The 25,677-nt window shown below is 40.6% G+C and overlaps 1 protein-coding gene across 1 annotated transcript in view; it reads left to right on the forward strand.

Annotated features, from left to right (window-relative positions):
• SUCLG2 (succinate-CoA ligase GDP-forming subunit beta) overlaps window positions 1-25,677 on the forward strand; it is a 255,673-nt gene that overhangs the window by 118,853 nt on the left and 111,143 nt on the right. Inside the window, exons 3-6 of the mRNA XM_004581600.4 lie at window positions 12,164-12,263; window positions 13,036-13,126; window positions 21,559-21,711; window positions 23,128-23,217. Of these exons, the coding sequence (XP_004581657.2) occupies window positions 12,164-12,263; window positions 13,036-13,126; window positions 21,559-21,711; window positions 23,128-23,217 (434 nt within the window). The remainder of the gene's footprint in view (window positions 1-12,163; window positions 12,264-13,035; window positions 13,127-21,558; window positions 21,712-23,127; window positions 23,218-25,677) is intronic.

Genomic DNA, 25,677 nt, shown 5'->3' on the forward strand with positions numbered 1-25,677 from the left:
TTTGGCTGTTGTGTAGCTGTTCATAAATTCAAGTACTGATTTGTATTTGAAAGGCATATTTTACAGAGAGAGAAAGGAGGAGCAGAGAGGGATTTCATCCTGTGGCCTTAATGGCCAGAACTCAGCTGATCACAAGACAGGAGCTAGGAACTTCTTCTGGGTATCCCATGTCGGTACGGGGGGCCCTGGAACTTGGACCATTTTCCACTCCTTTCCCAGGCTATAAGCAGAGCAACTAGGACACAAACAAGTGCCCATATGGGATGTCAGCTCTAGAGGGCAGAGGCCTAGACTCGGAGACTTCCCTGAAGGTCCTGTTTGCCCAGGGACATTCAGACCATGGTGACGGCCACAGACTGTGTGACGAGGGGTTCAGCAACGCGCTTTAGGAGTGTGTCTGAGGGTACCGGTTTACAAGATGCCGACAGATCTGCTTCCCTTGTGGAAAGAGAACAGCCTGGAGGAAAGTGGTGCTCCTATGGTCGCAAAACCTGTGGTCAGCTGAACGCTAGCATCGGACCTTAGAGTGAAGCTTCCAGTCAGCGGTTGCAATTTCCTGTGAGTCCATGCCTTACCAGGACAAGGGCAGTTAGAGAGAAACTGATTTAAATATGGGAAAGTGAGGTAGAGATTGGATGTTGAATTGAGAGGTGGGAGTGCTTAGAGGATTAGTGCTGTTGCTGTAAAAATGAGAAATCTGTAAATGTGATTCCAGCTAGGCAGTGTGTCCAAGCCTTTTATTTTAAATGTCATGGCCACACAAATGGCATAGTAGAAATTATGTCCGTTTGTCTTCTCACAGAGAATAGCCCTATGCACACTCATGGTGTTACCTTTGTTTGCACCCTCTGCTGGTTAAGATCCACAAGAGAATTCTCTTTTGTCTTTCTCTGATCAGACAGCTCCGGCATAGTAGAAATTATGTCAGTTTGTCTTCTCACAGAGAATAGCCCTATGCACACTCATGGTGTTACCTTTCTTTGCACCCTCTGCTGGTTAAGATCCACAAGAGAATTCTCTTTTGTCTTTCTCTGATCAGACAGCTCCCCATGGTCTGTGAAGACAGGAGAGACAGTCTTTGCACAGGACCTGCCACTCAGCAATTCTTCAGAGATGTTCACACTCAAACCTCACCAGCTATGGGCTCTCCCATCACAAGTCCTTCCCATCTGTGTGGTGACTTGATACTCAGTTCCCTGGGTTACGTTGGAGTCATACTTCCCAAAATTGCCCTCCCTGTGTAACTTTCAGGCAGTTTTCTGCAAGAGGAGTTTGCATAGAATGTGGAATGAAGCTGTACTTCCTTGAAGTTAAGTGAGTTGGTGGTGATAGTACATAAAGAGATGCTGAGGTGAGGGCTCAGTTCATTCCTCCGCTCTGCCTCATGGCTAGCTATTTTCCCAATTGCTGTCATGCCAGGCTCAGCCTCATCATGAAATGCTTGGCAACACTTGCCATGTCCTTGACTGTAGCCTGCCATAACCAGTCCTCTGGTCTTTCTGGAGGGGCTGGTCTCTTGATTAGCTGGTTGGAAACTCCTGTGATCCTCCAGGAATAATATGAAACAGACATCTTGTGTCTGATTCTTAGACCTTTCTTTTCCAGCCACTCCTGCAGTCATGTAAGTTTTAATCGCTACAGTAAATTCTGATCAGTTTTTTCTTCTTCTACTTTCCTTAATTGAATGATGACTCATATCATTGGTAGGAAAACCAGGGAGAACTTTTTTTTATGGCTAAGTCTTTACCCTTCTTTAAATTTAGATGTACTTTGAAAATAGTGGAAATGCTTTTGCTATTTATTAAAGCATTTCATCTCAGGGGTGTTCACAGATGCTGTTGCAATTGGAGTACAGGCAATTTCACTATTATTGTATATGCCCCTGTAGAATTAATCCATCCTGAATTGTGTATAAAGGATAAAAGAGGTGCTTCCTGGAAACTGCTGCTGACAAAACTTGTTTTCTTCTGAAACATGGTCATGTCTTCCATTTACTTTAGTATTTGCTATTTATTTTTAGTATTTACTATGGTTTGATATATTAGTAATGTTAGGAATTTTTTTGATGAATACAAGTGTTTGAGTAAGGTAACTGGACTGTTTCACCATTGCTATTAAGGGGTCGTGTCATTACTCTTTTCTTTCTGAAATAATGTCTGTTAATCAAGTGTAAGGTCTGTTGATTAGTATTAAATTACAGGAAAAGAGTAGGATTGTATATTTTATGGAGAAATAAGATGTTATGATTTAGTCTAATGGTAATTTTTATTTGGGTTTAAAATTTTTATCGCCAACACAGTGTACTAATGGAATTGAAATCAATAAGTAACATCGGTGACAAGATCAGAAGAGTAAGCTGATTTGTCATAATTTTTAAGGCCCATAGTGTAACAATAAATATAAGGTATTTTTGAGAGTATGATAGTATGAAAAAACAACAGTAAACTTGGAGACATCTTGCAGAAATTTAAGTTACTCCCTTGAAAACAAAGGTATATTTTGTGTGTTTTGTCTAAAGTAGCATTTTAATGCTCCCTACAACATCTGAATGAAAGACTTATTTTTGATAATGTGGAATTAATTTTGGATGTCATATTTGATAGGTAGGCTTATATTTAAGGCTTATGTAACAGCTGTTTACCAATAAAGGACTTTTTAATATCAAAGAGCGTGTCTCTGGACAACTTCCTATTTGTATTAAATATGCCCTTTCTAGAGATCATTGCATTTCCATCCTTTATTTGTGTTTGACAATTTCTTGGTTTAAGGCACTGTTACAGTTGACATCTGCTCTTGGATAACATTCTAGTGGGAAGCAAAGTGCCTCCAGTCTGATTGAGTTAAGTGATGTCATGACATATCTTAGATTCTTGATCCTAAAGTTGATGAGCCCAGGGGACAGGTTGGGGATCCAAAGAATTGTTTCATTCTCAAAAATGCCATTGTGTATATGGGAGCTTTCACACTGTGATCTGGTTACGGCTCCAGGCAGTACTTTTCACCTCACGGGGTGGGGAGAGGGTTGCAAAGATGATTGAAGATTGGCAATTCTCCATAGTTAGGTTTGGGTTCTGGAGTCAAAATGAAGGCACAAAAGTTACCTTATTTCCTTCTTTGTATAATTGATACTTAAGCCTCCAACATACTTCACCGTAATTGGTATGTTCTTCACAAAGATTTATTTTTCCATAATATTTTTTCATTCCTGTCATGCCTTCCCCCTCTTCCTTGTGGTAATAGATAAATCTGAAGTACTGAAATACATTTTTGCTTTCTCAATTAGGAATTCTATCAAACTCATGAAAGGTGATTCTGTGATAGAAATTACACAATACAATTGTGTTGAAAACTGGGTATTCTAATTTCGCTCTAGTCAGTGAAGCATAGAAATCATTGTTTCCTCAACTAGTCCAATGTTATTGACTAAAAATAAATGACTTATTATAGAGTTATCTCACTGCAGCATTTTGCTTTTAGTGCAACATTTTGCATTTAAGAAAGTATTATATTTACAAAGAGTAATGCTGTATAAAACGTAATAGTATCAATATTTTATTTGTCACAGAACTATTTTTAAAAAGACTTGAAAATAGCTAATCAAGTTTTAAAAATTATGTTTTAGACATTTACTGCAGTCCGCATGGTTCTGAGCTGTGTGTTGTGAGCATTGTTTTGTATAAATGTTTTTGAGAAACAAAATTGTAAAAATATAAGGTGAGCCAGCTTTATAAAGCTTGCTTAGTTAAAAGATTTTCTTATTTTCATATATAGTTTGAGCTTTTCTCAGGGATTTAATTTCTTATTTTTAAAAATTTATTTTTACCTGTTTTCATCTACTTAAAAGCTGTAGCAGCAGAGAGGGGAAGGAAAAGAGAAACAAAGGCAGGTACACACACACACACACACACACACACACACACACACACACACCCCCCTTTCATTTTTTGGCTCATTCCCTAAGTGCACTCAGCAGCTAGGGCTGGACTGTGTTAAAACCAGGAGCCCTAATTCACATCTGAGTCTCTGTTGTTCCTGGTTAGAGTGCAAGTACTGAGCTGTATTCAGCTGTATCCCTGCTGTAATATCAGGAAGCTGGTTTGAAAGTGAAGCAGCTTGGACTGGAATTTGCACTCCATTGTATGACATTGGTGCCCCAAGTTGTAGCTTAACCCATTATACCACCAGACCTGCCCTGTATTTTCTTTCAGATAGAGTGGTGGTTCAAAGAGTGTTTATAATCCTGCATGGGGCAGTTGGAGGACTATAAAAATGGGTATAAGGCTGTATAATAGCTTTGCCTCACCTGAGCAGTGGGAGCCAAGCCCATGAGACCTGAGGGTGGGGTGTGAAGGGCCTGTGTTGTATGGTCCAGGTGCTAATGGCAGTGGGCAGAGCCCTCAGACCGCCCAATGGCATGCTTGTCAGGGCTTGGGGGTGTGGGCTTGCAGGGAGTCTGGGGGATGGCACAGGTGGGGGCATGCAGGGATCTGAGGGCTCTAGTCCAGGATTGGTGGTCTGATCATAGAGTGCATGTGTCAGAACTGAGCTGCCTCAGTGGAAAAAATGGAGTAGTGGATGGCTTATCCAGATGTACATGGGGGATATGGCAGCCCATTGGGCCCTGCAGAGGACATCTGGTACCATAGCAGAGAAAGGAGAGCAGAAAAAAATTGGACAACCACATTAGCCAAGTGATGACAGCAAATATCTGGGCGAATGGAGACTGTAAGTTGGACTATGTCAGCTAATGGACCTTGGAAGAATTTCCTCATCCTTGGATCTGTGAGACTGACAGCATTTCAGAACTATCGAAACCACCTAAGCAGAACCCTTGGAACATGCTCCATGCCAGGAAGCCTGGGTTGATATCTGGTGGCCGTTCCCCATTCCCGGATATTGGAGTGATTGGGAGGCTGTCTGCAGCTTCTGCACTTGTCTCCTCTCTTCCCCTAGATACAGGAAAAGAAAAAATTTGGAAACCATGATCGCACTCACTTTCCCCTAACCCTCAATGATTCCCAGCCTGATCAACTGTAAAAATAAATAAATAAATAAATAAATAAATAAATAAATAAATAAATAAAGTTTAAAAAGATGATTGTATTATAATTAGAGTAACACTTATAGAGAATGAGAGGAAAATGTTTAAATCAGGCTAATAGGGTTAATCAAGACTGAGGTGTAGCTTAGGCTATGTAAATGGCTGTGATAATATTCTCTTTAGTGATATGGTTATTTGAACATCTTAACATTCATATTTAGCACATAATGTCCTTTGACACCTTGTCCCTTTATATTTCTCTATTTCTGTATCTGTTGTAATACACTGATTCCTAGCAAATGCAGGTGAACTTTATTGTCAGAAACTTAGTGGGAGAAGAACAAGCCACAGTAAGGATATTGCACATTTTAGCACCTGTGGACAGCTCTGATGAAAACTTTAAAGTTATACTGACTTGCATGTAACCAACACTGAATCCAGGAACGTGCTTATCAGTGCATGGGGACGGTCTGTTTCTATACAGAATCCATTATAGTAGTCACTTTCCCTTCTCTCTGCTCAGCTTGTTAACCTTCAGTTTAAATCATCTTATTTATTCAGAAAAATATTGGATTTCACATATGGGATGTTCTTTTGTAATAGCATTTGGGAATAAGTGTGGGAGGTAATGTGAAAAAATAACAATTTTATGGGAGTTTTGGGAGAAACTAGATTTGTAAAAGTGTGAATCAGCTGGATAAATCAGTGAATGAAGAGACTAGCCACTGTTGAGTCAGATTTGGCCACTTAATTCTCAGCACCTTGACTGAATAACCATTCGCATTCAGTCCTTTCATGAGAATTTCCTTCAGGAGTTGAGAAACTTACTTTACATGAGTCTGCTAACATGCTTTGTTGATTTAGTCCTTGAAGTGTTTGCGGTGAACTCATGTTTGACCTGGGATCTACATTTTCAATGTATCGAAGATGTGCAATATTGGATACCCCTTCCTTTATTTTATTTTTCTAACTTGCTGTCTCCTGTTTTATAGACCTTTACATTTTGAACAGTGTCTGCTTTGGCTTTTGAATGGATGGAGGGTGTGTGTGTGGTTCCTTTGACCTAAGGTTAAAGGGTGATGTGTGACTGACAGCATGTCATGGAGGACACTTCGGTTCCTGACAGTGATTGAGGCTGATTCCCTCAAGCTTGTGTAGTGCTGCTAGTGATACCTGGTCTGCCATCCCATCTCACTTCCAAACTTTGCTGCTGGAAGGCCCAAGATGGAAAAAATAAAATCTCTGGGTGACAAGGCTACAGAGAACAATACTGGCGTTGAAATGCTGGTTGTTCTTTTAAAGAATCTGAAGTGATCACCCTTTGAGAATTGTGTTGGTGGGGCTGTCATTTTGGGATTGTGGGTTAAGCTGTCCCCTGTGTCACTGGCCTCCCATATGGGTACTGCTCCACGTCCTAACTGCTCCACATCTGACCCAGCCACCTGCAAATGCACCAGGGAAGCAGTGGAGGATGGTCCTAGTGCCCGGAGAAGCTCCTGGATTCTGGCTTTGGCCTGCGCCATCCCTGGCCAGTGCAGCTATTTGAGAGAGTGAACTGGTTGATGGAACATCTATGGAACATGTGTCTCTCTCTCTGCCTCCACCGTTTCTCTGTAACGCTACCTTTGAAATGAACCAATGGGTAAATAGATAGATAAATAGATCATTAAAGAATACTTCGTGCAGACAGGAAGTAGGGTTTTCTTTTTACTCTATGTGTTCAAAAGATGAAAAGGAAATGTTTTCCCATGTTTTGTTTCAGTAATTGCTGGAACCAATTATGTTAGCTGTCATAGTTTTATCCTTTTTTCCCCTCTCCTGAGAGGCACATTGAGCATGAGCCAGTGAGCTCCCAACCATTAGCACTCCTCAGTGCCTGCACTGGCCAAGACTCAGCTAGGGCTAGAGTTGTAAGCCAGTAAGTCGTTCTAGATCTCTCCTGTGGGTGGCAGGGACCCACATACTAGGGCCGTCATGGCTGCCTCCCAGGGTCTGGTTCAACGGGAAGCTGGCATCTGGTACGGAGCTGGAGCACACTCCCAGTTACTGTCTTGCTGCCCATGAGTGTCCTCTTGAGAGGAATCTCAATCCCGTGGCTGCATGTCCCTCCCTTTTGGTTTCTAAATGTGCCAGCCATTGAGAGAGTTTACCTGTGATAGTTCATGTATTTTTCATGAGTTTCTGACATTGTAGATTTGTTTAATATGAACACATTACAGATGGGCATGTTATATTTAACTTCTGGAAGTTTCGCCTCATTATTACTGACCTTACTACTTTTCTTAAATGCAGTGTCCTAAGTAGACAGGAAGTTCATTTTGCTGGATTTCTTGCCTGGTGAATTTCTCCTTTCCTTGTTTTGTATTCTTCTTTTTTTTTCAAATATAAACAGAAAAGATTTCATATATATATATATTTTTAAGTACATGATGATACTTCCACCTTCTCTCCCTCCCTTCCTCTCCTTTCCTTTTTTTAAAAATATTTTGAGATTTTTAAAAAATTTCCTTTTTATTCACAGTCATAATAATCCTCCACTGAATAAAGAATTCAGCAAGTGAAAAGACCACTGTTTCTCAGGAGAAAAGATAAGGGATAGAAACAATAATTACATCTCAAGATGTCAATTTCACGGTGTGTTTTGTTTTGTGCTCTGATTATTAGCTACCAAAAGAGAAAGAAAGCATGGTAGTTGTCTTTTTAAGGCTGGCTTTTCCAGTTTATTTTCAGTAATTCCTAATGCTGTTTTTATGTCTGATGGTATTAATTTGGTTTTCTCTTCTCTCCTTCTGGTTAGGCAATGATACATCATTTTTCCTCTCAGAAAATCAGCTGTTTTTGTCACTGATGTCTTGTGTGACTTTTCTGTGTTCAGTTTTTCTTCCTACTAATTTTGGTTTTGATTGTTATTTTTCTGGGTCCTTGAAATGAATTGTTACATTATTTATTTGATGTCTTTCTAATTGTTATGAACTTTCCTCTTAGCACTGGGTTTTTAGCTCATAAATTGATGTGTTGTCTTCATTTTAGAAAGTTGTGTATTTCTATGACTCACTGTACATTCAGGAGCATGTTATTCAGTTACCATGCCTATTTTGTAGAGTATCTTTTATTGTTAATTTCTAGTTTTTTTTTCTGTTGTGATTAGAGAAGATATATAGTATGACTACAGTATTTAAAAAATTTTTTTAGACTTTATGTTCTAGTAGATGTCTATCCTACAGAATGTTCCACGAAAGAAAAGTGTATTATGCATCTGTGCTATGAACTGTTCGATGACTATCAGATCTGTTTGGGCAGTAGCATAGATTACCTTGTTGTGTCTTGTCTTAGTTTTTGTTTCTTGTCGTTTGATGAAACTGGGATGTTGAACTCCCCCATAGTTATTGTGTCACAGCCTGTTTCTGCTGTTAGAAACATTTTTATTTGTTTTAAATAGTTGGCTATCTTAGCATTGGGTGCATATACATTTCCTGTGCTTAAATCTTCCTTTTGAATTGATTGCATATTCATTGCATAATTCCCTTCTTTTTAAGTTTTTGTCTTATTTTATTAATTTGGCAGAGTTACAGAGATGAGGAAACACACACACACACACACACACACGGAAAGGCAGAGGGAGAAAGAAATCTTCCTTCTCTCTGCTGGCTCAATCCTCAAAGAACTGTAGTAGCTGGAGCTAGATCAGTCTGAAGCCAGGAACTTGCAGCTTATTCTGGGTCTCCCACATGAGTGTAAGCTCCTATGCACTTTGGCCTTCTGAGCTGCTTTCAAGGCCTATTATCAGGATGCTGGATTGGAAGTGAGGCAGCCAGGACTTGAACTGGCATAGGATGGGCTGCAGTCCTTACAGGCAGTGGCTTTATCTGATATACCACAATGCCAGCTCCTCCTGCTCATTTTTAAATTTCTGATTGCATGAAATATCTTTTCCCATCCTTTTGCTTTCTGTCTGTGTGTATTTTTGTTGGTGAGGTGTGTTTCTTGTAGGTAGCATATGGAATATCCATGTTTTAAATCCAGTTAGCTAGTCTGCATTTTTATTTGGAAAACTTAGGCCATTTATGTTCAAGGTTGCTATTGATAACACAAAATCCTTGTTTGTTTGTAAGTATTTCTATTGTTTGTTTTGTATCTCCTTGAACTTGTGTTAAGAAGGTTTCTGTCTTCAGATTCTTTCATGATACTGATTTTCTCTGTCTCTGTGTACTGAACATCTTTAAGTGTTACTGCTGAGTTTCTGTTACTGAGTAGTATCCGTGACTTGTCTTTTGCTCTCTTGAATGGGGACCCAATTTATTCTTAGTTATGATTTGGTTAATATTGTGAGCTTTCATACCCAGGGCAGAAAGTATTGTTGGAGGCCCCATCTTGATCTGAGGCCCATATAAGGCATGCATTCTTCTCAGCTATGTAAACAATATTTAAAAAATTTTTTTAAAGTATTGTTGAAGGTGATGGAGGACACTAAGAGGGAACTGACTTTGCTCTTTAAAAGCATTTTTTTTTTTTTTTTTTTTATTAAAAGGCAGATTTACAGAAAGGAGAGACAGAATGAGAATCTTCCAAGCACTAGCTCAGTCCCCACATGGTCAGAATGGCCAGAGCTAAGGCAGTCTGAAGTGAGGGACCAGGAGCTCTGACGGGTTTGTCTCGTGGGTACATGATTTGAATCACCCTCTGCTGCTTCTCCAGTTCATAAGCAGGTAGCTGGTTCAGAGTGGAGCAGCCAGGACATACACTGGCATCGATATGAGCTGCTGGCAAAGAGGATTAGCATACAATGCCACTGCACTGGACCCAGGAACTGCTTTTGTTCTTAAGAGGAAGATAAACCCTGGATTTCCAAGTGTGAAGTGTAGGAGAAAGTAAGACCCACCAGCGAAGACAGTGCATTATCCTTAATAACATCAACTCCAGTAGCCATCCTGCCCTTTGTCTTTGTTGTGTAAAAACCCTCGGTAACTACTTATTGATAGAAAATTTGCCCATGAGTATGAGAAATCATGATGATGACAGTAACAGCTGGAAGAGCCAACACTTGAGTTGTCTCTGAAAGGATCCTTTTGTTTTCCTCCAGCCTAACAGGGTAATAATTGAACCAGTTGATTGAAGCAGTAGTCTTTAACTTATCATATGCATTTCAGGCTCTGGGAAAAATATTCACCTGTTTTAACTGATTTGTTATATGGAGTAGAGAGTGGGCATATTATTTAGTGCTGAAAATGTCCAACCCCTGGGCCTGGTGCAGTGGCCTAATGGCTAAAGTCCTCGCCTTGAACGTGCCAGGATCCCATATGGGCGCTGGTTCTATTCCCCGCAGCCCCGCTTCCCATCCAGCTCTCTGCTTGTGGCCTGGAAAGCAGTCGAGGACAGCCCAAAGTCTTGGGACCCCGCATCCATGTGGGAGACCTGAAAGAGCTCCTGGCTCCTGGCTTTGGATTGACACAGCACCAGCCACGGTGGTCACTTGGGGAGTGAATCATGGCATGGAAGCTCTTCCCCTGTCTCTCCTCCTCTCTGTTTATCTGACTTTGCAATACAAATAAACAAATCTTTAAAAAGATGCTAAACCCCTACATTTTTTAAAAAATTTATTTATTTATTTATTGGAAAGGCAGATATACAGAGAAGAGGAGAGACAGAGAGGAAGATCTTCTGTCTGATAGTTCACACCCCAAGTGGCTATAACAGCTGGAGCTGAGCCAATCCGAAGCCAGGAGCCAGGAGCCTCTTCTGCCCAACCCCTACATTTTGAAGTCTCTCGATTGGATTTTCCTGACTCCAGCTTCTTGCTATTATAGACCCTTAAAGTGACATTGATGGTCCAAGTAATTGGATTCCTACCGCTAGTGTAGAGTCTCCCTAAGTGATTCTGACTCCTGGCTCCTGGTGTCAGTCTCAACCAAGGTGACCTCTTCTCAGCCCGCCTCGCTGTTTTGGGCACTTCGGGGAGTGAGCCGTGTTCAGGAAGCTTTGTCTGTTGCTCAGATACCCTCCCTTTCTCTGTCTATCAAATATATAGATTAAATAAATTGAGTTCATAACCAAGTCTCAGAGATGGTCATTTGGGTGATGTCACAAAGCTAACCTTGAGAATAAAGCCTGTGAAGAAGCTTGGCTGCATGGGTTCTAAAGCTGGTGTGCTGAAGCAGAAAACCATCACTGCCTTGTAAGGGGCTGCCTGATTTGGTTTTCTGATTTTAAATAAAGATGACTCACACAGGAAATGCCAGCTGCGGCCTAAGGGTGTGTGCTGTTGGGTTTATTAAACATATTGGATTTGGAGGCTGTTTCCTTTTTATTTGTGTGTTTGTTTCTTTAGTGGTTGGGGAAAGAGCCGCTCCTGTTCACTAAAGGCCCCATTTATTACTGGGCTGCTTCACAGATCTAGCTTGCTGGCAGGCCCACGAGGATCCTTGAGTTTATAACTCAGCATTTAGAACTCCAGCCCCAGAGGTCAAGGATGAACTGTTTGCTCTTTGCAGGAGTGTACTGCGAAGCAGAGACTCCACAACAGCTTCCCCTGGGATGTTTTGTTACTTTGCCAATATTTAGAAAATAGTGCTTGCTTTTAGTTTTAATCCATTTCTTCCTCCCTTGACTAGCCCTGTCGATATATAGAACAACTGCTCCAAAAACAGTGGGTTTCCAAGGATGCGGTTATTAAATGTGGCCTCTGTCTCTTGTCTTTTAAACCTTTTCCCCCATGCAGTCTGGTTTTCCCTTTGCTGTCTGATGGCTGACAGGTAGTTCACTCCTCTGATTGGAAGATTGGTGCTTCAACCACATGGGAGTGTCATCACAAAGTAAAATTAACACCACTGGTCTGGATTTTTTTTTCACATTTTCAGACCCACTCCAAAGGGTTCGAGAATGGAGTATTAGCTGATGAGACTGGTAGGGAAGGGGAAGCATCTGAGTAGTATCCTAGGTAAAGGGACTTTGTGTTCAGACACCAGGATTCTGAGTTCTTTATTGCCTTTATTTTCAGAGTTGGTCTGTGAGAACTTGTAACAGTCATATGGAAGTTATATGCCTTTATTGTTCTCCTTATTGCTTTTATATGTAGTATATAAAATATTTAAAATCAACCTTTAGTTTTGGGTTTTTCTTTTTCAGATGCCAAAGAAATTGTTTTAAAAGCCCAGATCTTAGCTGGAGGAAGAGGAAAAGGTGTCTTCAATAGCGGGTTGAAAGGCGGTGTTCATTTAACCAAAGAGTAAGTGTGAAGGTGTCCTGTTGTTTGTGTTTCGGCCAAGCAATTATGGAAGACGTCGCCTGTGATGGATGGGTGCACTGAGAAGCAAGAGTGTCGTGTGGGGTGTGAGCAGTAATAGCAAGAAGAGGAAACTGAATTACAGGTGTGGGGCTGTGTCAGTGCCCGCTTGGCCTCTGCTCTCATGAAAGGATTCTTACAAGTAAAATGCTACTTCAGGAATGTCATTTCCCTGTTAAAGGACCCACAGTGCTGACATTAAGCATGCCCTCTAGTCTGACAGTCCAGGCCAGCTTTGATCTGAGCCTGTCTTTCTTGTGCTGTCCCCCACATATCCAGGACCTGAAGTCTCCATCCTGGTTCTCTTTCTTTTTCATTATTTACTTACTTCTTTACTCCTTTATCTGTCCCCTTCATTTTCAATGAATCCCAAACTATCTCTTTTCAGATCTGCACTCACCTCTTTAAACCTGTTAGGCATTTCAGCAGTGTCTCTTTGAAAGTATGGCCGAAGTCTGTGAACAGCTTACACTGTATTTCTTCACTTACTCTCTCACTTCCTCATTGGTTCATTCACTCCTCCTTTATTAGTTTCTCCTGCTGAGTCTCTTGGCTGGTTCTGGGTACCTGACGGATGAATGGAAAGATTTTGCGTGTCGTGAGTGTGGAAGTGGATCCCATGCATGGAGGAGGTGAGAATGCAGATACTGTGCCTTAAAATGACTTTTAGCAGGCATTCATTTACTTTTCTTTTCTCTTTGTGCTTCCCTCTTAGCCCTAAAGTTGTGGGACAGCTGGCTGAACAGATGATTGGCTATAATCTAGCAACAAAACAAACTCCAAAAGAAGGTGTGAAAGTTAACAAGGTAATATGAATGCTTTTGGTCACTTTCTGTATATGTGTAAAAATATATATATATATAAACCCTGCTTCAGTTTTGACAGAATGCAGTGAACCATTGCTCTTTGTTCATTTATTTATTTAAAATTGTTTTTTCTTTATTTGAAAGATCGGGGGAGAGAGAGGGAGGTATTTTTGTTAAATAGGGTGGGTGAGTGATTGAAACATTAGCTTACCCTTTCAGAACACAAACACATTCTGGTTAACACTGAAAGGGACCCACAACAATGACCTTAAACTCAACAAGTGAGAGCTGTTGCTGCCACTCAACACTTTCCAGTTCCCTCTGTCAGAACTCCATTGTAGTTTTTTTCTTAAATGCTCCCGAGCCTTACTTTGTGAGGACTCCCACTGGAGCCACTAGCCTTGCTGGGAGCATATTGTATTAGTGACGTCTGCTGGGACTCCCACATATGTTTAACATAGGTACACACGTAGAAAGTGAGTCCTGGGGAAAGTGGCCTGCCTCAGCCCCATTATTGTGAATGGTGGAGCTGAGGCCTGGCCTGACCATACCTCTATGACTTGGTCACTCTGTGCCATAGCCACCCCTCATGTTTCAGGGGCCCAGTACCTGCTCCCTGATTTGCTTGATCCAGTGCAGAATCATGAAGCAAGGGGCACAAATTTCAGGACATCAATTGCAGAATGTTGGAACAGCAACATGACCTGCCTGGACCGAGGGCCCTGTGTGACTTCATAAATGGCATGCTTCGACCTAGGAAACACCCATGGTTAGCAGTCCCTGTCCGAACACTGATTTAGAGCTCCACATTTTTTTTAGCTCTCTGCTCTATTGGCATTACTTTGCACAGCAACATTCTCTCGCTTGTGCTTTGCTTAGAAACACTGCTATGATGTATTTTGTCTCTACTTTTTAGAGAGAGTGTTTGGGAAATTCTTGACATGACCTGAAAAAGTTACTGACATGTTGTTAGTGTCATACGAGAGGGTCTAGCCTTAGTTCTTAGTGCCCCGGTAAAGAAAACGGAGCTGGATGAAGACTGGGATACTGATGGATCATTGGCTCTGTGACTCTGAGAACACAAAGCCTTTGTAAATGTAAAAAAAGTAGACAAAAGCTGATTGATTATTTGCGTTCCCTGCTGCTTCTCAGGGAAATGGGTGGATTTGTCAAAACTCAGCACTATGGGACAGAGTTTTGGCCTAGAGACTAAAATGTCTAAATTCCACATCAGAGTGCTTGAATTGCGTTCCCACCTTTGAAGCCTGACTCCAGCTCCCCGTTGCAGACCCTGGCAGGCAGTAGTGGTGTGTTAAGGAATGGATTCCTTGTCATCCTGATGGGGTAACTGAGTTGACTTCCTGGGCCCTGGCTTTGACCAGCCCAGCCCAGGCATTTCAGGAGTAAACTAGCAGATAGAAGAGTCCTCTCTTTCTCTGTCCCACTGACTTGCAAAATTCAAGTGTGTGTGTGTGTGTGTGTGTGTGTGTGTGTGTGTTTGCTTTGTTTCTTGGACCAAAACGTTAATTTCCATTTTAAATCAGCATAGGAGTCTTTACCTGTATGATGTATTCAACATTTTTCCACAAAGGACATTATTAGTATTTTTATTGGTAGGAATATCTTGTATGTGAGAACAAGGAATTTTAGATTAAAAAATGTGACACATTTTAAAAGCATATAAAAATACACATACAAAGCAGATTCATACTGTGTAGTAATAGAATTCTGTACAAAATTAGTTTGGAGATAAGTTCCTAAAATACCAAAAATAAGTGTATTCTTGTAAATTGAGTCATTGCCAGAAATCCACTTAAATGATTTATATTTAAGTACTTTTTTTTTCTGGTTGCAGAAGGGATTAGTATGTAGAAAATTCCAGTTGTACAGAAATATATAAATTACAAATTAAAAATTCCTTGTATTCTCACCACTCAGAAATAATTGCCAAATTCTGGGCTTATACTTTTTGTGTATAAATTATATCTTGCCACATTTATATGACATTAATATACTGTGTGTGGTGGGTCTCTAAGATGTTCATAGAAAATGTGTGTTATGGAAGAGTTATAAAGAATTTCATGTTTTTTGCATCCAATTAAATTATTTTATTCTCTGTTTCTATGAACTTTCCTTTTTTTTTAAATCTAAAGGATTATTTATTTTTATAGGAAAGACAGATCAGATTTACTGCAAGAAGGCGAGACAGAAAGACCTTCCACCTGCTGGTTCACTCCCCAGATGGCTGCAATGGCCAGAGCTGAGCTGATCTGAAACTAGGAGACAGGAGTCCCTTTTAAGTCTCCCACCTGGGTGCAGGGTCCCAAGGCTTTGGGCCATCTTCTACTGCTTTCCCAGGCCATCATCAGGCAGCTGGAAGGGAATTGGAGCAATTGGCATTGGAACCGGTGCCCATATGGGATCCCCGCACTTGCAACACAAGGATTTAGCCATTGAGCCATGGCACTAGGCCTGAGCTTCTCTTTCTTTTGTTTCTTTTTTTCTCTATTTATTTGAAACAAAAATAGACCAAGGTTAGAGCACCCATGCACTAGTTTATTCTCCAACTACTCACAAGAGTCAGGGCTGAGCCAGAGTAAAAGCCAAGGTGACTGACCCCAAATTTAGGTCTCCCACATCAGTGGCAGACACCCAACCACTTGGGTATAGTCTACTGCATCGCAGGGTCTGCATTAGAGTAAGGTCGCATTGGGAGCATAACCATGACTGGAAATCAAGCACTAGAGTAAGTGGTGCAAGTGTCCAATAAGTGGTGCGAGCCTCAGTGTGTAGCTCTCCATCAGCGTTCTAAAGTATCCTACAGGAATTTTGGACAGCTTGCCATATCGGTATTTCTGATTCTGTCTCTTCTGATTGGATGGGGACGTGGTGTACAGTGAGTGAGAATACATCATAATTAATGGTTAATCAGTTTTTGAATGATGGGTGTTTGGTGTATTTTGCAGATGTTGTCGCAGTGATTATACTGAATGCTCTCATATGTAGTCAAGTCTGCAGGCACCGTGGTGACCACATCTTTCATTTTTAAGATGTGCAGTGTCCATGAAGATCTCAATAACAGTAGCAGCTTCTTGTCAGCTTTCTGAGTCTCGGAATTTTCCCTGTCGATTGCGTCTTTTCTTGGAGTGATCAGAGGTGACATTGTTCAGGAGCCAAGGTGGAATGAGGGATTAAAGTTCTTTTTGGACTTACCATGTATCTTGATAGAACCAAGCAAAAACATTGGAAATGCATGCAAGACATATTAGTTAAGACACTACTATGTTGTTTTTTTTTAAGATTTATATATTTTTATTGCATAGTCAGATATACAGAGAGGAAGATAGAGAGAAAAGTCCTCCGTCCAGTGATTCACTCCCCAAGTGACCACAATGGCCGGTGCTGCACTGATCCGAAACCAGGAGTCAGGAACTTCCTCCAGGTCTCCCACCTGGGTGCAGGGTCCCAAAACTTTGGGCCGTCCTCGACTGCCTTCCCAGGCCACAAGCAGGGAGCTGGATGGGAAGTGGAGCCTCTGGGATTAGAAGAGGTGCTCACATGGGATCCTGGTGCATTTGCTTGTTAAGTCTTCATTTTAGGCATAATTTTTGTTTTACATGATGGGACTATGATTTTTTAAGAAGCTGAGAAGTGTTTTCTGGAGTGACTGTCCTATTTCACATTGCCACGAGCCAGTATGAGTAATGGAGGTTCTTTGTAGCCTAGTCAGTATCTATTGGTATTAATGGTTTTTATACATGCTTTAGCTATTCTTACAAATAGGTACCAATATTTGTGTTTTTGTTGTCCTAGTTATACTGTTTGTTCACTAATTTCTCACCTGCTTGTTTGTCATCTGTGTGTTCTCTTTGGGGAATTGCTTATATCTGTTATGGTTTGAACATCTCCTCCAAAGTTCACATTGAAACTTGCAATTTCCCCTTGCACTGGCATGAAGAGATGGTATGTTTATGGGGTGGGTTAGTGTCTGGTAAGGGCTGGAGGGAGCAGGTTCAGGACTTTGTGTCCTTCTGTCATGGGAGGATGCAACCGGAAGGCCTTCACCAGGCACAGAGTAAGCTCCTTGAACTCGTACTCCTCAGACCCCAAAAGTGTGAAGAAGCAAATTTTTTCTTATAAATATCCATTCTCCAGTGTTTTGTTAGGGAAGTACAAATGGACTGCAAATGGTGCTTTTTGCCCTTGTTCACCTTGTCACTGTTGAGTTTTGAGTTATCTAAATGCTAATCCATTGTAGGATGTGTGCTTGGAGAAATATTTTCTCTCATGATATAACTTAAACATTCATCTTTCTAACATTGTCCCGGAAAAAGTATTTTTGATGAAGTTCAGTATATTGATACTTAAGGGTTTGTGCTTTTGGTCTTAGAGCTGAGTAGATTTTTTTTTTTTTTAGGCCCAAATAGCAACACTTTTTCCTTTTTCTCCCTAAATATTTTATGTTTTAGACTTAAATCTGTGATCCATTTTGTTTTCCCTTTTGAATGAGGCATGAGACTTGTTGATGCTTTCTGAATGTTTGGTTTTGAATGAAACTACGTCTGCCTACAAATGTCCGTATCCAGGTTCGTGGCTGTATTTGTGTTGTCTGCTTTGCCAGCATCAAGTCTGAGACTTGCGAATCCAAAAGCAAACACCAAAGGCCTCACTGTCATCTCCGTCCTTGGATCTCAAATTCCCAAGCTCCTCTGCTGTCTTCTGTGTGACTTTCAGAGTTATCTTAAGTTTTCTGTGTATCTCGTGGCTGGGTTTATTTGTAGCCAGCAGGAGGGAATGGCAGGAAGTATTTCCTTCATGTTCTCAGAAGTCCTGGATTATAGAATTTTTTGGTTTTTCAGTTCCTTTGAGAAGCTATTTAAACACACAATGTAGTTTTACACTTTGAGTGTTTTCTAATTCTGTGCCAGTGTGTTGTGTGCTTAGGATAATAACAGGGATTCTGAGCTGGGTTCTTCAACGTGGCCTGCGATGTAGAACCAGGAATGCTCTATGTTAAATACAGATATCAAGTCAACTTCTTTTCTTCTTTCTTCACAGTCCTGTTTTAGTTTTTTTCCCTGTCAGTCATCTGTAGACCATAATTTGAGTAGCACAGTTTAAAGATAATACATAGATTGTGTGATCAGATAAAAAACATTTAATAGCTTTCTCTGCTGGCACAATTCACAAAAAGATGCATGGTTGGTGTAACATAGATTGAAGGGATGCTCTTTTGAAATGTATTTTGGGCAGTGGAGGTCAGAATATGTAGAATTCCTTTAGATTTCTCTTGGGGTGTTTCTAAAATTCTGTGATTATGTGGGTCACATACAGATTGCTCATACTGTATCCAAACTGACCTGTGTATGAAATTTCTGGAATTGTTACTTGATAGTCTTTCTTTTTCGGGGGACGTTTTCATAATGAGTAATATATTGTTTCTGCCAAGCAGGAACTATGTGAAGTGTCACCTGCTCTTTACAAACAAGATGTGGATGGCAGAGCACACCTGTCAGCGTTTCAAAAGACTGAGAATAGGACTCTTAAGTGACACTTAAACTCAAAAGTTGTAATGTTGTGTGGCTTCTTAGAATGACCCGCCAATCACCAGACTAAGTATTAGCAAGGGGACAGTGGTTATGTTATTTCTATAAATGACAGATTGTTGCTTTATTTGGCAATGAGAGAAGAGAGCCACGTATTTTTGCTGTAGATAGTGTCATTCTCTTCAATCAGAAAATCTGGTGTTGTTTTTTTTTTAAGATTTATTTATTTTTATTGGAAAGGCAGATTTACAGAGAGAAAGATCTTCTATTGTCTGGTTCACTCCCCAGATAGCTACAATTGCCAGAGTTGAGCTGATCTGAAGCCAGAAGCCAGGAGGTTCTTCCGGGTCTCCCATGTGGGTGCAGGGTCCCAAGGCTTTGGGCCATCCTCTACTGTTTCCCAGGCCATCGGCAAGGAGCTGGAAGGAAAGTGGAGCAGCATGGACACGAACTAGCACCAGTATGGGATTTCAGCACATGCAAAGTGAGGAGTTAGCCACTGAACCATTGTATTGGGGCAATAGTCAGAAATTTTTAGCATTACCGTATTTTTTTTTTAAGCTCCTAAAAACTGACTGGAGAGTTAGGTAGCTGGGGACAGTTGACCTTCTTTGACCTGCCTTGTGGGGAAGACAACCAACTTGAAATCAGGAATGTTTTATGATTCTAGCAGTGCATACTACAAAATAGTTCTTGTATGCTTCTGATTTTCCATTTGTGTTAAAAGAATCAATATAAACACCATTGTGTTGTTTTTTAAAGTCTTATTTTATTTACCTGAAAGGTAGAGTTACAAAGAAAAAGGTGAAGGAGCAGGAGGCTGAGGAGAAGGACAACAGAAAGTGAGCGAGAGAGAGAGAGAGAGAGAGAGAGAGAGAATATATCTCCATTCTGCTGGTTCAGTCCCCCAAATGACTGCAACAGCCAGAGTTCGGCCAGACTGAAGCCAGGAGACAGGAACCTCTGCCTGGGCTCTCATGTGGGTAAAGGAGCTCCAGCACTGTAGCCACCTTCTGAAGTTTGAACAGCATTCCTTATGAGATGCTGGAATCACAGAGAGTGGATTTACTGCCACACCAAAGTGCAAGGCTCTGTATCTTATTTTTAAGTGATGATAAAATTAATAAAATTTGAAGAATGCTATACTAATTACAATATAACTTTTAGATTAGTATCTATTCAGTCCATTTCATGTGACCTAAAATAGCATTTTGGTGGCAGTTGAGTAGATGAAGTCTAATGCTTTTTAATCCCATAACTCTGCATGAAATGTTTTGATGAATTACTTTTAGTAATAGCAGTAGGTATGATTTTATTCTGCTCCTCTCTACTTATGGGGATGTTGTCTGCATGTTGGCACACTCCCTGTCTTAAGAGCATCTGTACTTACCTAACTATTATTTAATTAGGCACAAACCTAGCCACTTTACCTCTAACTTCCTTATCTTTGGGGATACAAATAAAAAATGAAGGTGTTTGCCCACACATGCGTACACACACACACACACACACACACACACATGTGCAATTACTAAGTAGCATTTAAAAATTATTTATTTGAGTGACAGTGAGGAAGACAGTGAGATCTTCCATCCACTGATTCACTCTCCAAAATGGCCGTGACTACTGAGGCTGGACCAGGCCAATACCCTGAGCCTGGGGCTTCATCCAGTCTTGTACATGTGTGCAGAGGCGTAAGCACGTTAGCCATGTTCCACTTTCCTAGGCTCATTGGCAGGGAGCTCAGTTAGAACTGGATCAGAGACTTGAACCCATTCTCATTTGGCTGCCACAACTGTGCTTTTGGATGTAACATTTAAGAGAAATTGAAGTCTGTATAAATGTCTGTGACCTGTGTCTACTGTGTAGTTAGCACTTCAAAGTGTAGTTAGTATCCAAAACACAAAGCAAGAATTTCAGGAAGGTGTTCCAAGTTGTAATGTTAAGAATGGTGGAAGAAAAGCACTGTAGAATGTGTGCTGATTCTGCCACCATGGTGCTTAAAGATGCGTATGATGGTGTTCACAGGTACATATAAAGTGGACTGAGAGGTAGCTCTGGTTTGTCCTCGTGCAGTTGCTTCACACACTTGTAGTTGTGCACAGTATAAGGACCCCTGGCTGAGGCAGTGAGGGTAAAAAGGGTGCTTGTCATGTGCCCTTCGCCCGAGTCATGGTCTTGGCTGTGACCACATTCTCCCAGAGGAGCATGTGCTGTGCCCCATTCTGAGGATCACAAACGTTCCAGTCAAGGTGAGCTCACAGGCACCGGGAATGCTAGGGCCCCAAGAATGTTTATGAACTGTGGATGGAAATAAAAGGCTTTTCTTTTTCGTTCATATACTTTTGTTATCATTTAAATCTTCAAATAGGCAACTATTATGTTTATAAATTAAAAGAAAATGCCAAATGAAATAAAATACACTGATCTTGGAGACAGCAGTGTGTCAACATAGGAAGCATCAGACTTACTGTAAAAGAAGCCTTCTTTGGCAGGCAAACTTCGTTCCCCATCAGTGGAATCTTAGGGAAGTCCAAATCCTAGTTTTTATGTACTGTTAAAATCACAAATTAAATGAACACTTGTTTCCCTGGAGTTTTTCTTACATGACAGGGTTTCTCGAAGAGAAAGAAAATGAAGATTTAAGTGAGAGGTTCCTTAAGGCAAACACTGCCTATGATTTAATGAGTTTACTGGATCAATTAAGATCTGGGAACAGGCATTGTATACCAGGAGAGCCAAACTCTGAAATCTCAGCATGCGAACTGGATGGGTTATAGGAGCCTGACAGGGAAGGCATTTTATTTGTATGGCAAGTTAGTGTAGTTTAGCAAGTAGAATTCAGCTCGATGGTGAATTAATTTGTTTTTCCAATTGCTGTGGTAGGTGATGGTTGCCGAAGCCTTGGACATTTCCAGAGAAACCTACCTGGCTATTCTGATGGACAGATCATGCAATGGCCCTGTGCTGGTGGGCAGTCCACAGGGAGGTGTTGACATTGAAGAGGTGGCTGCTTCGAATCCAGAACTTATCTTTAAGGTATATTGGGATTTGTGAGAAGCCTGTGTTGATAAATTTGTTAGAATAGAAACTCATGTGATGCAGCGTTGGAGGCTGGGAGCAGTAGATCTGAAATTGTATGGAGAAGTTGAGTCCCTTTTCTTACTGGGTGTCCAGGTGAAAGTGTGGTCCAAAAATTCTCTCCCAAGAGTCTGAATGTGTCTCTAAGCCTTATTTTTTTAAGTGGGCAAAATGAAGATAGAACTGAATATAACTTGTATGAGGGGATGTATGTAAAGTGCTTCCCACTTCAAGAATAAGGGGTTTGTGGGGAAGCTGTTAAAATCTTACAATTCCATTTTGCTTACAGAGATTCTCAGTGTCAAGATAACATAAAAGATTTACAGCAGGACCATTTCATACTTTAATATTTAAAAAAACCTGTTGGTTGTATTTATTTGAAATGCGAAGAGAAACCCTGCCCACTTGCTGTATCACTTCCCTGATGCCTCCAACAGCCAGGTCTGGACCAGGCTAAAGCTAGGAGCTAGGAACTTAATCTGGGTCCCTTCCACACTGCACAGAAAACTAGCATCAGAATCCATGAGAATCTGGAACAGGACTTAATCCCAGACGCTCTGACAGGGGATGTGGCGTCCCAAGTGACATTTTAACACCTTTGTCAAACACTCAGCCCTTCCTATTTCCTCCACCTCCTCCTCTTTTTTTTTTTTTTTTAATGATTTTACCTTTTTTTGAGAGTAAATGTTATTTCTTGTTTCATTGGATAATGTGCTCATATGCTGGTAATTAGATTTTAATATACTTTTACAGTGCTACATGTTCACATAAACTATCTTGGAAGTCAAAATTAACACTTTGCAAAATGGTTTACCAATAATACCCTGCTATTTTCAAAATTAATATTCCTTAATCAAGCCATTCTGTTAAGCAAATGTCAGAATGCATGAAATAATGTGTGAATGTTACATCTTTTTGAGAGATTGTTATATTAATAATTATCAGCAGCAGCAGACTCTAATTTATAGGATAATATTTAACCTATGTATAACAAGCTCTAAACCTAACAGCAATATTAGGCAGAAAAGTCTTCTTTTGGAAACTTTCCACAATGTCATAAAAATTAACTGACTAAATATTCATCAGTGCCATCTGCATAGTAATTAAAAGTGAAACCTGCTATCAGATTGTCTTGTCGGCTTGCCACCTTGAAGAATTATATAGTTTTTGGAAGGGCTGTTTCATGGATGGCCTGCTAATTAAAACATACCCTATGGGCAGCCGGCACAATGGCCCTGCTCAGAGATCTCTGGAAAGGTGCCACACTCTAATTAATTACTCATTTGCAAATAAACACTAAGCATTTTCTTTGGAGGTTGTAAATCTTCTCACTGGACTATTCTAAATTTCATTCACTTGATTGCTTTCTCCTAGGAACAAATTGACATTTTTGAAGGAATAAAGGACAGCCAGGCTCAGCGGATGGCAGAAAACCTCGGCTTCCTTGGACCTTTGAAAAACCAGGTACAAGAGGGACGGAAAGAGGAATGTGTGTGGCTTGTGTCAGAAAACATCAAGGATCTTACCTAATTGCTTAGAATGTTTGTGATTACAAGGAAGCAAGCTAATTTATTGCTTTATTGTTTTTGTTTCCAGTTTTCTATGATCATGACAGATATTTCCTGAGAATTTTGTGACACATGCATATGTGTGAGTGCTGTACAGTGGTGTGTATACTTTGTGATAGATTTATGGCAATCTCTGTTCTGTTAGTAGTTTCCACCTGGTACCTTTGTGACTCTTACACTCCAAAGTTCACTTTCACCATCTATAAAATGTGGGTGATGGTAGTTCTTAAGAGACGTACTGTGAACATTAATTCGGTGGAGTGTGAACATGCTTATTATGATACTTCATAAAGGCCAGTTAAGTTTGTTATGGATAATGTACATTGCTTAACTAATTACTATTTTTCATAGCTAATGGGCCCTTCAGAAGAATATTGATGGCGTGAAAGTGGAACTTAGCTGGGAACAGCTTAAAATATGCCAAATGAACAATGAAATTTCTTGGCTACTAAGGCAGAAAAAATTGTCCTGCGAGCAGTTGAAGGACGGAGTCTGAGCTCCTCCACACTGCCCTGCCGTGGGTCCAGCCCCTGATCCTGAGGGTGTGTGCACACAACTAAATTTCCTCATTCTACAGTTCCATCACAAGAGCTCACTGGCTGCTACTTCCTGGCATTACTCAGGACACATGAATTACTCTAGATTGCACATCCACTCATGTGAGTGTGTGTGTGTGTGTTTGTGTGTGTGTGTGTGTGTAGATTCATGTGTGTATGTGTGCATGTCCTGCCTGGTACTCCATGATGGTTACTAAGTACGCCCTTTAATTAGGTAGTACTGTTTCAGACCTGGTTTTTTACCCCCTTCCTTTTATGTTTTATTTTAACTGACTCTTATCTGTAGAAACTTTTGGTGACAGTAGGAAGTCAAAGAAGAGTAAAGCAAAATGATGTTTTTTTTACATGTATGTTTTAAGTACATTTTAATCAGCACTTCATTTCAATGTAAGAATTCCCTTGGAAAACAGAAGATCGTAGATTGTAGAATAGATAGAATCACCCAGGACCACAGCTTGGGAGAAGTGAGGAAGGGCTTGGATTTGATGACCGACTTTAGGAACTAATTGTCATTTCTGAGACTGGCGAAACAATACCAAGGGGTTGCTTTGCTGATGAAGATACTGGAATATTCTTGGATCTGTGCTGTAGTGGTTAGTTTAACCTCTATCAGCAAAGTCACTTGATATTTACAAATGATCTTGTGTGGTAGTTAGGTTCTCAGAGGGCCATTCTGCCATTTAGACTCTGCTAGTTGCACTGTCCTATGTCCAGCTCCACAGTATATCAAGCAACCTTGCTCTATAGCACTTTTTCAAAACTATTGTTTTTGGAAAGTCAGACTTACAGAGAGGAGAGACAGAGAAGTTTCTTCCATCTGCTGGTTCAATGCCAAGTGGCTGCAACAGCTGGAGCTGAGCCAGGAGCCAGGAGCTTCTTCCTGGTCTCCCACATGGGTGCAGGGTCCCAAGGCTTGGACCATCCTCTACTGTTTTCCCAGGCCACAAGCAGGGAGCTGGAAGGGAAATAGAGTGAACAGATACAAACTGGTTCCCATATGGGATCCCAGTGCATACGAGGTGAGGACTTTAGTTACTGTGCTTTAGAGCCAGGCCCGGCTCTACAGTGTTTTGTACACCTTTATTTTTCCTACTTGCATTCGCCTTTGCTAGATCTAGTGTGAGTGACGCCAAGGCCATTCTGTGCTGCTCACTTCATTGTTGCTGAAATCCTACAAGATGCTTGTAGGATATACCATTTGACATGAGCATAAGTCAGTGAAACAACACAGCTAGAATGTCAATTTTGAAGAAATTATAGGGAGTGAGCAGGAGGTAGCTTTACGTGGCGGAAGGATAAATCTTGAGTGGAAAAATCTGCGGAGCGCGTGGCTTGAAAGCTCAGGAGGTTTCTCCATAGAAGGCATTATGTTCATCATAATACTTCTCCCCTGTATTATGAGAGAAATATAGGGTGATTCATAAATCCTCTTCACATTTCCCTAATTCCCTCAACACTCTAGGGTTTTTGCTTTTTGAGATTTTGTTTTTAGTTTACTTATTTATTTAATTTCTTTAAAGGGCACCTTGTCAGGGTATCATTTGTGTATATCTGGTTTTAGGATTCATGATCTTTTCATTGCTTACTGAACAACCTTAAGCCAGCAATAATTGATGTCAAAAGTACAGGAAAAAAATTTACATGTAAAGGTCCTTCAGAATGTTTGTGGGAATTAGACTTTTAGTTTGGCACAAAAATTTTCAAGATCCATGCATGCATGTTTATCGAAATTATTTACTGTGAAAAACCGCTCAATTTCCAAGGCTTTTTTTTTTTGCAGCACTGTAAACTTATCTTCT

The sequence above is a fragment of the Ochotona princeps genome, chromosome 21 (assembly GCF_030435755.1).
Source record: "Ochotona princeps isolate mOchPri1 chromosome 21, mOchPri1.hap1, whole genome shotgun sequence".
Lineage (NCBI taxonomy): Eukaryota > Metazoa > Chordata > Mammalia > Lagomorpha > Ochotonidae > Ochotona > Ochotona princeps.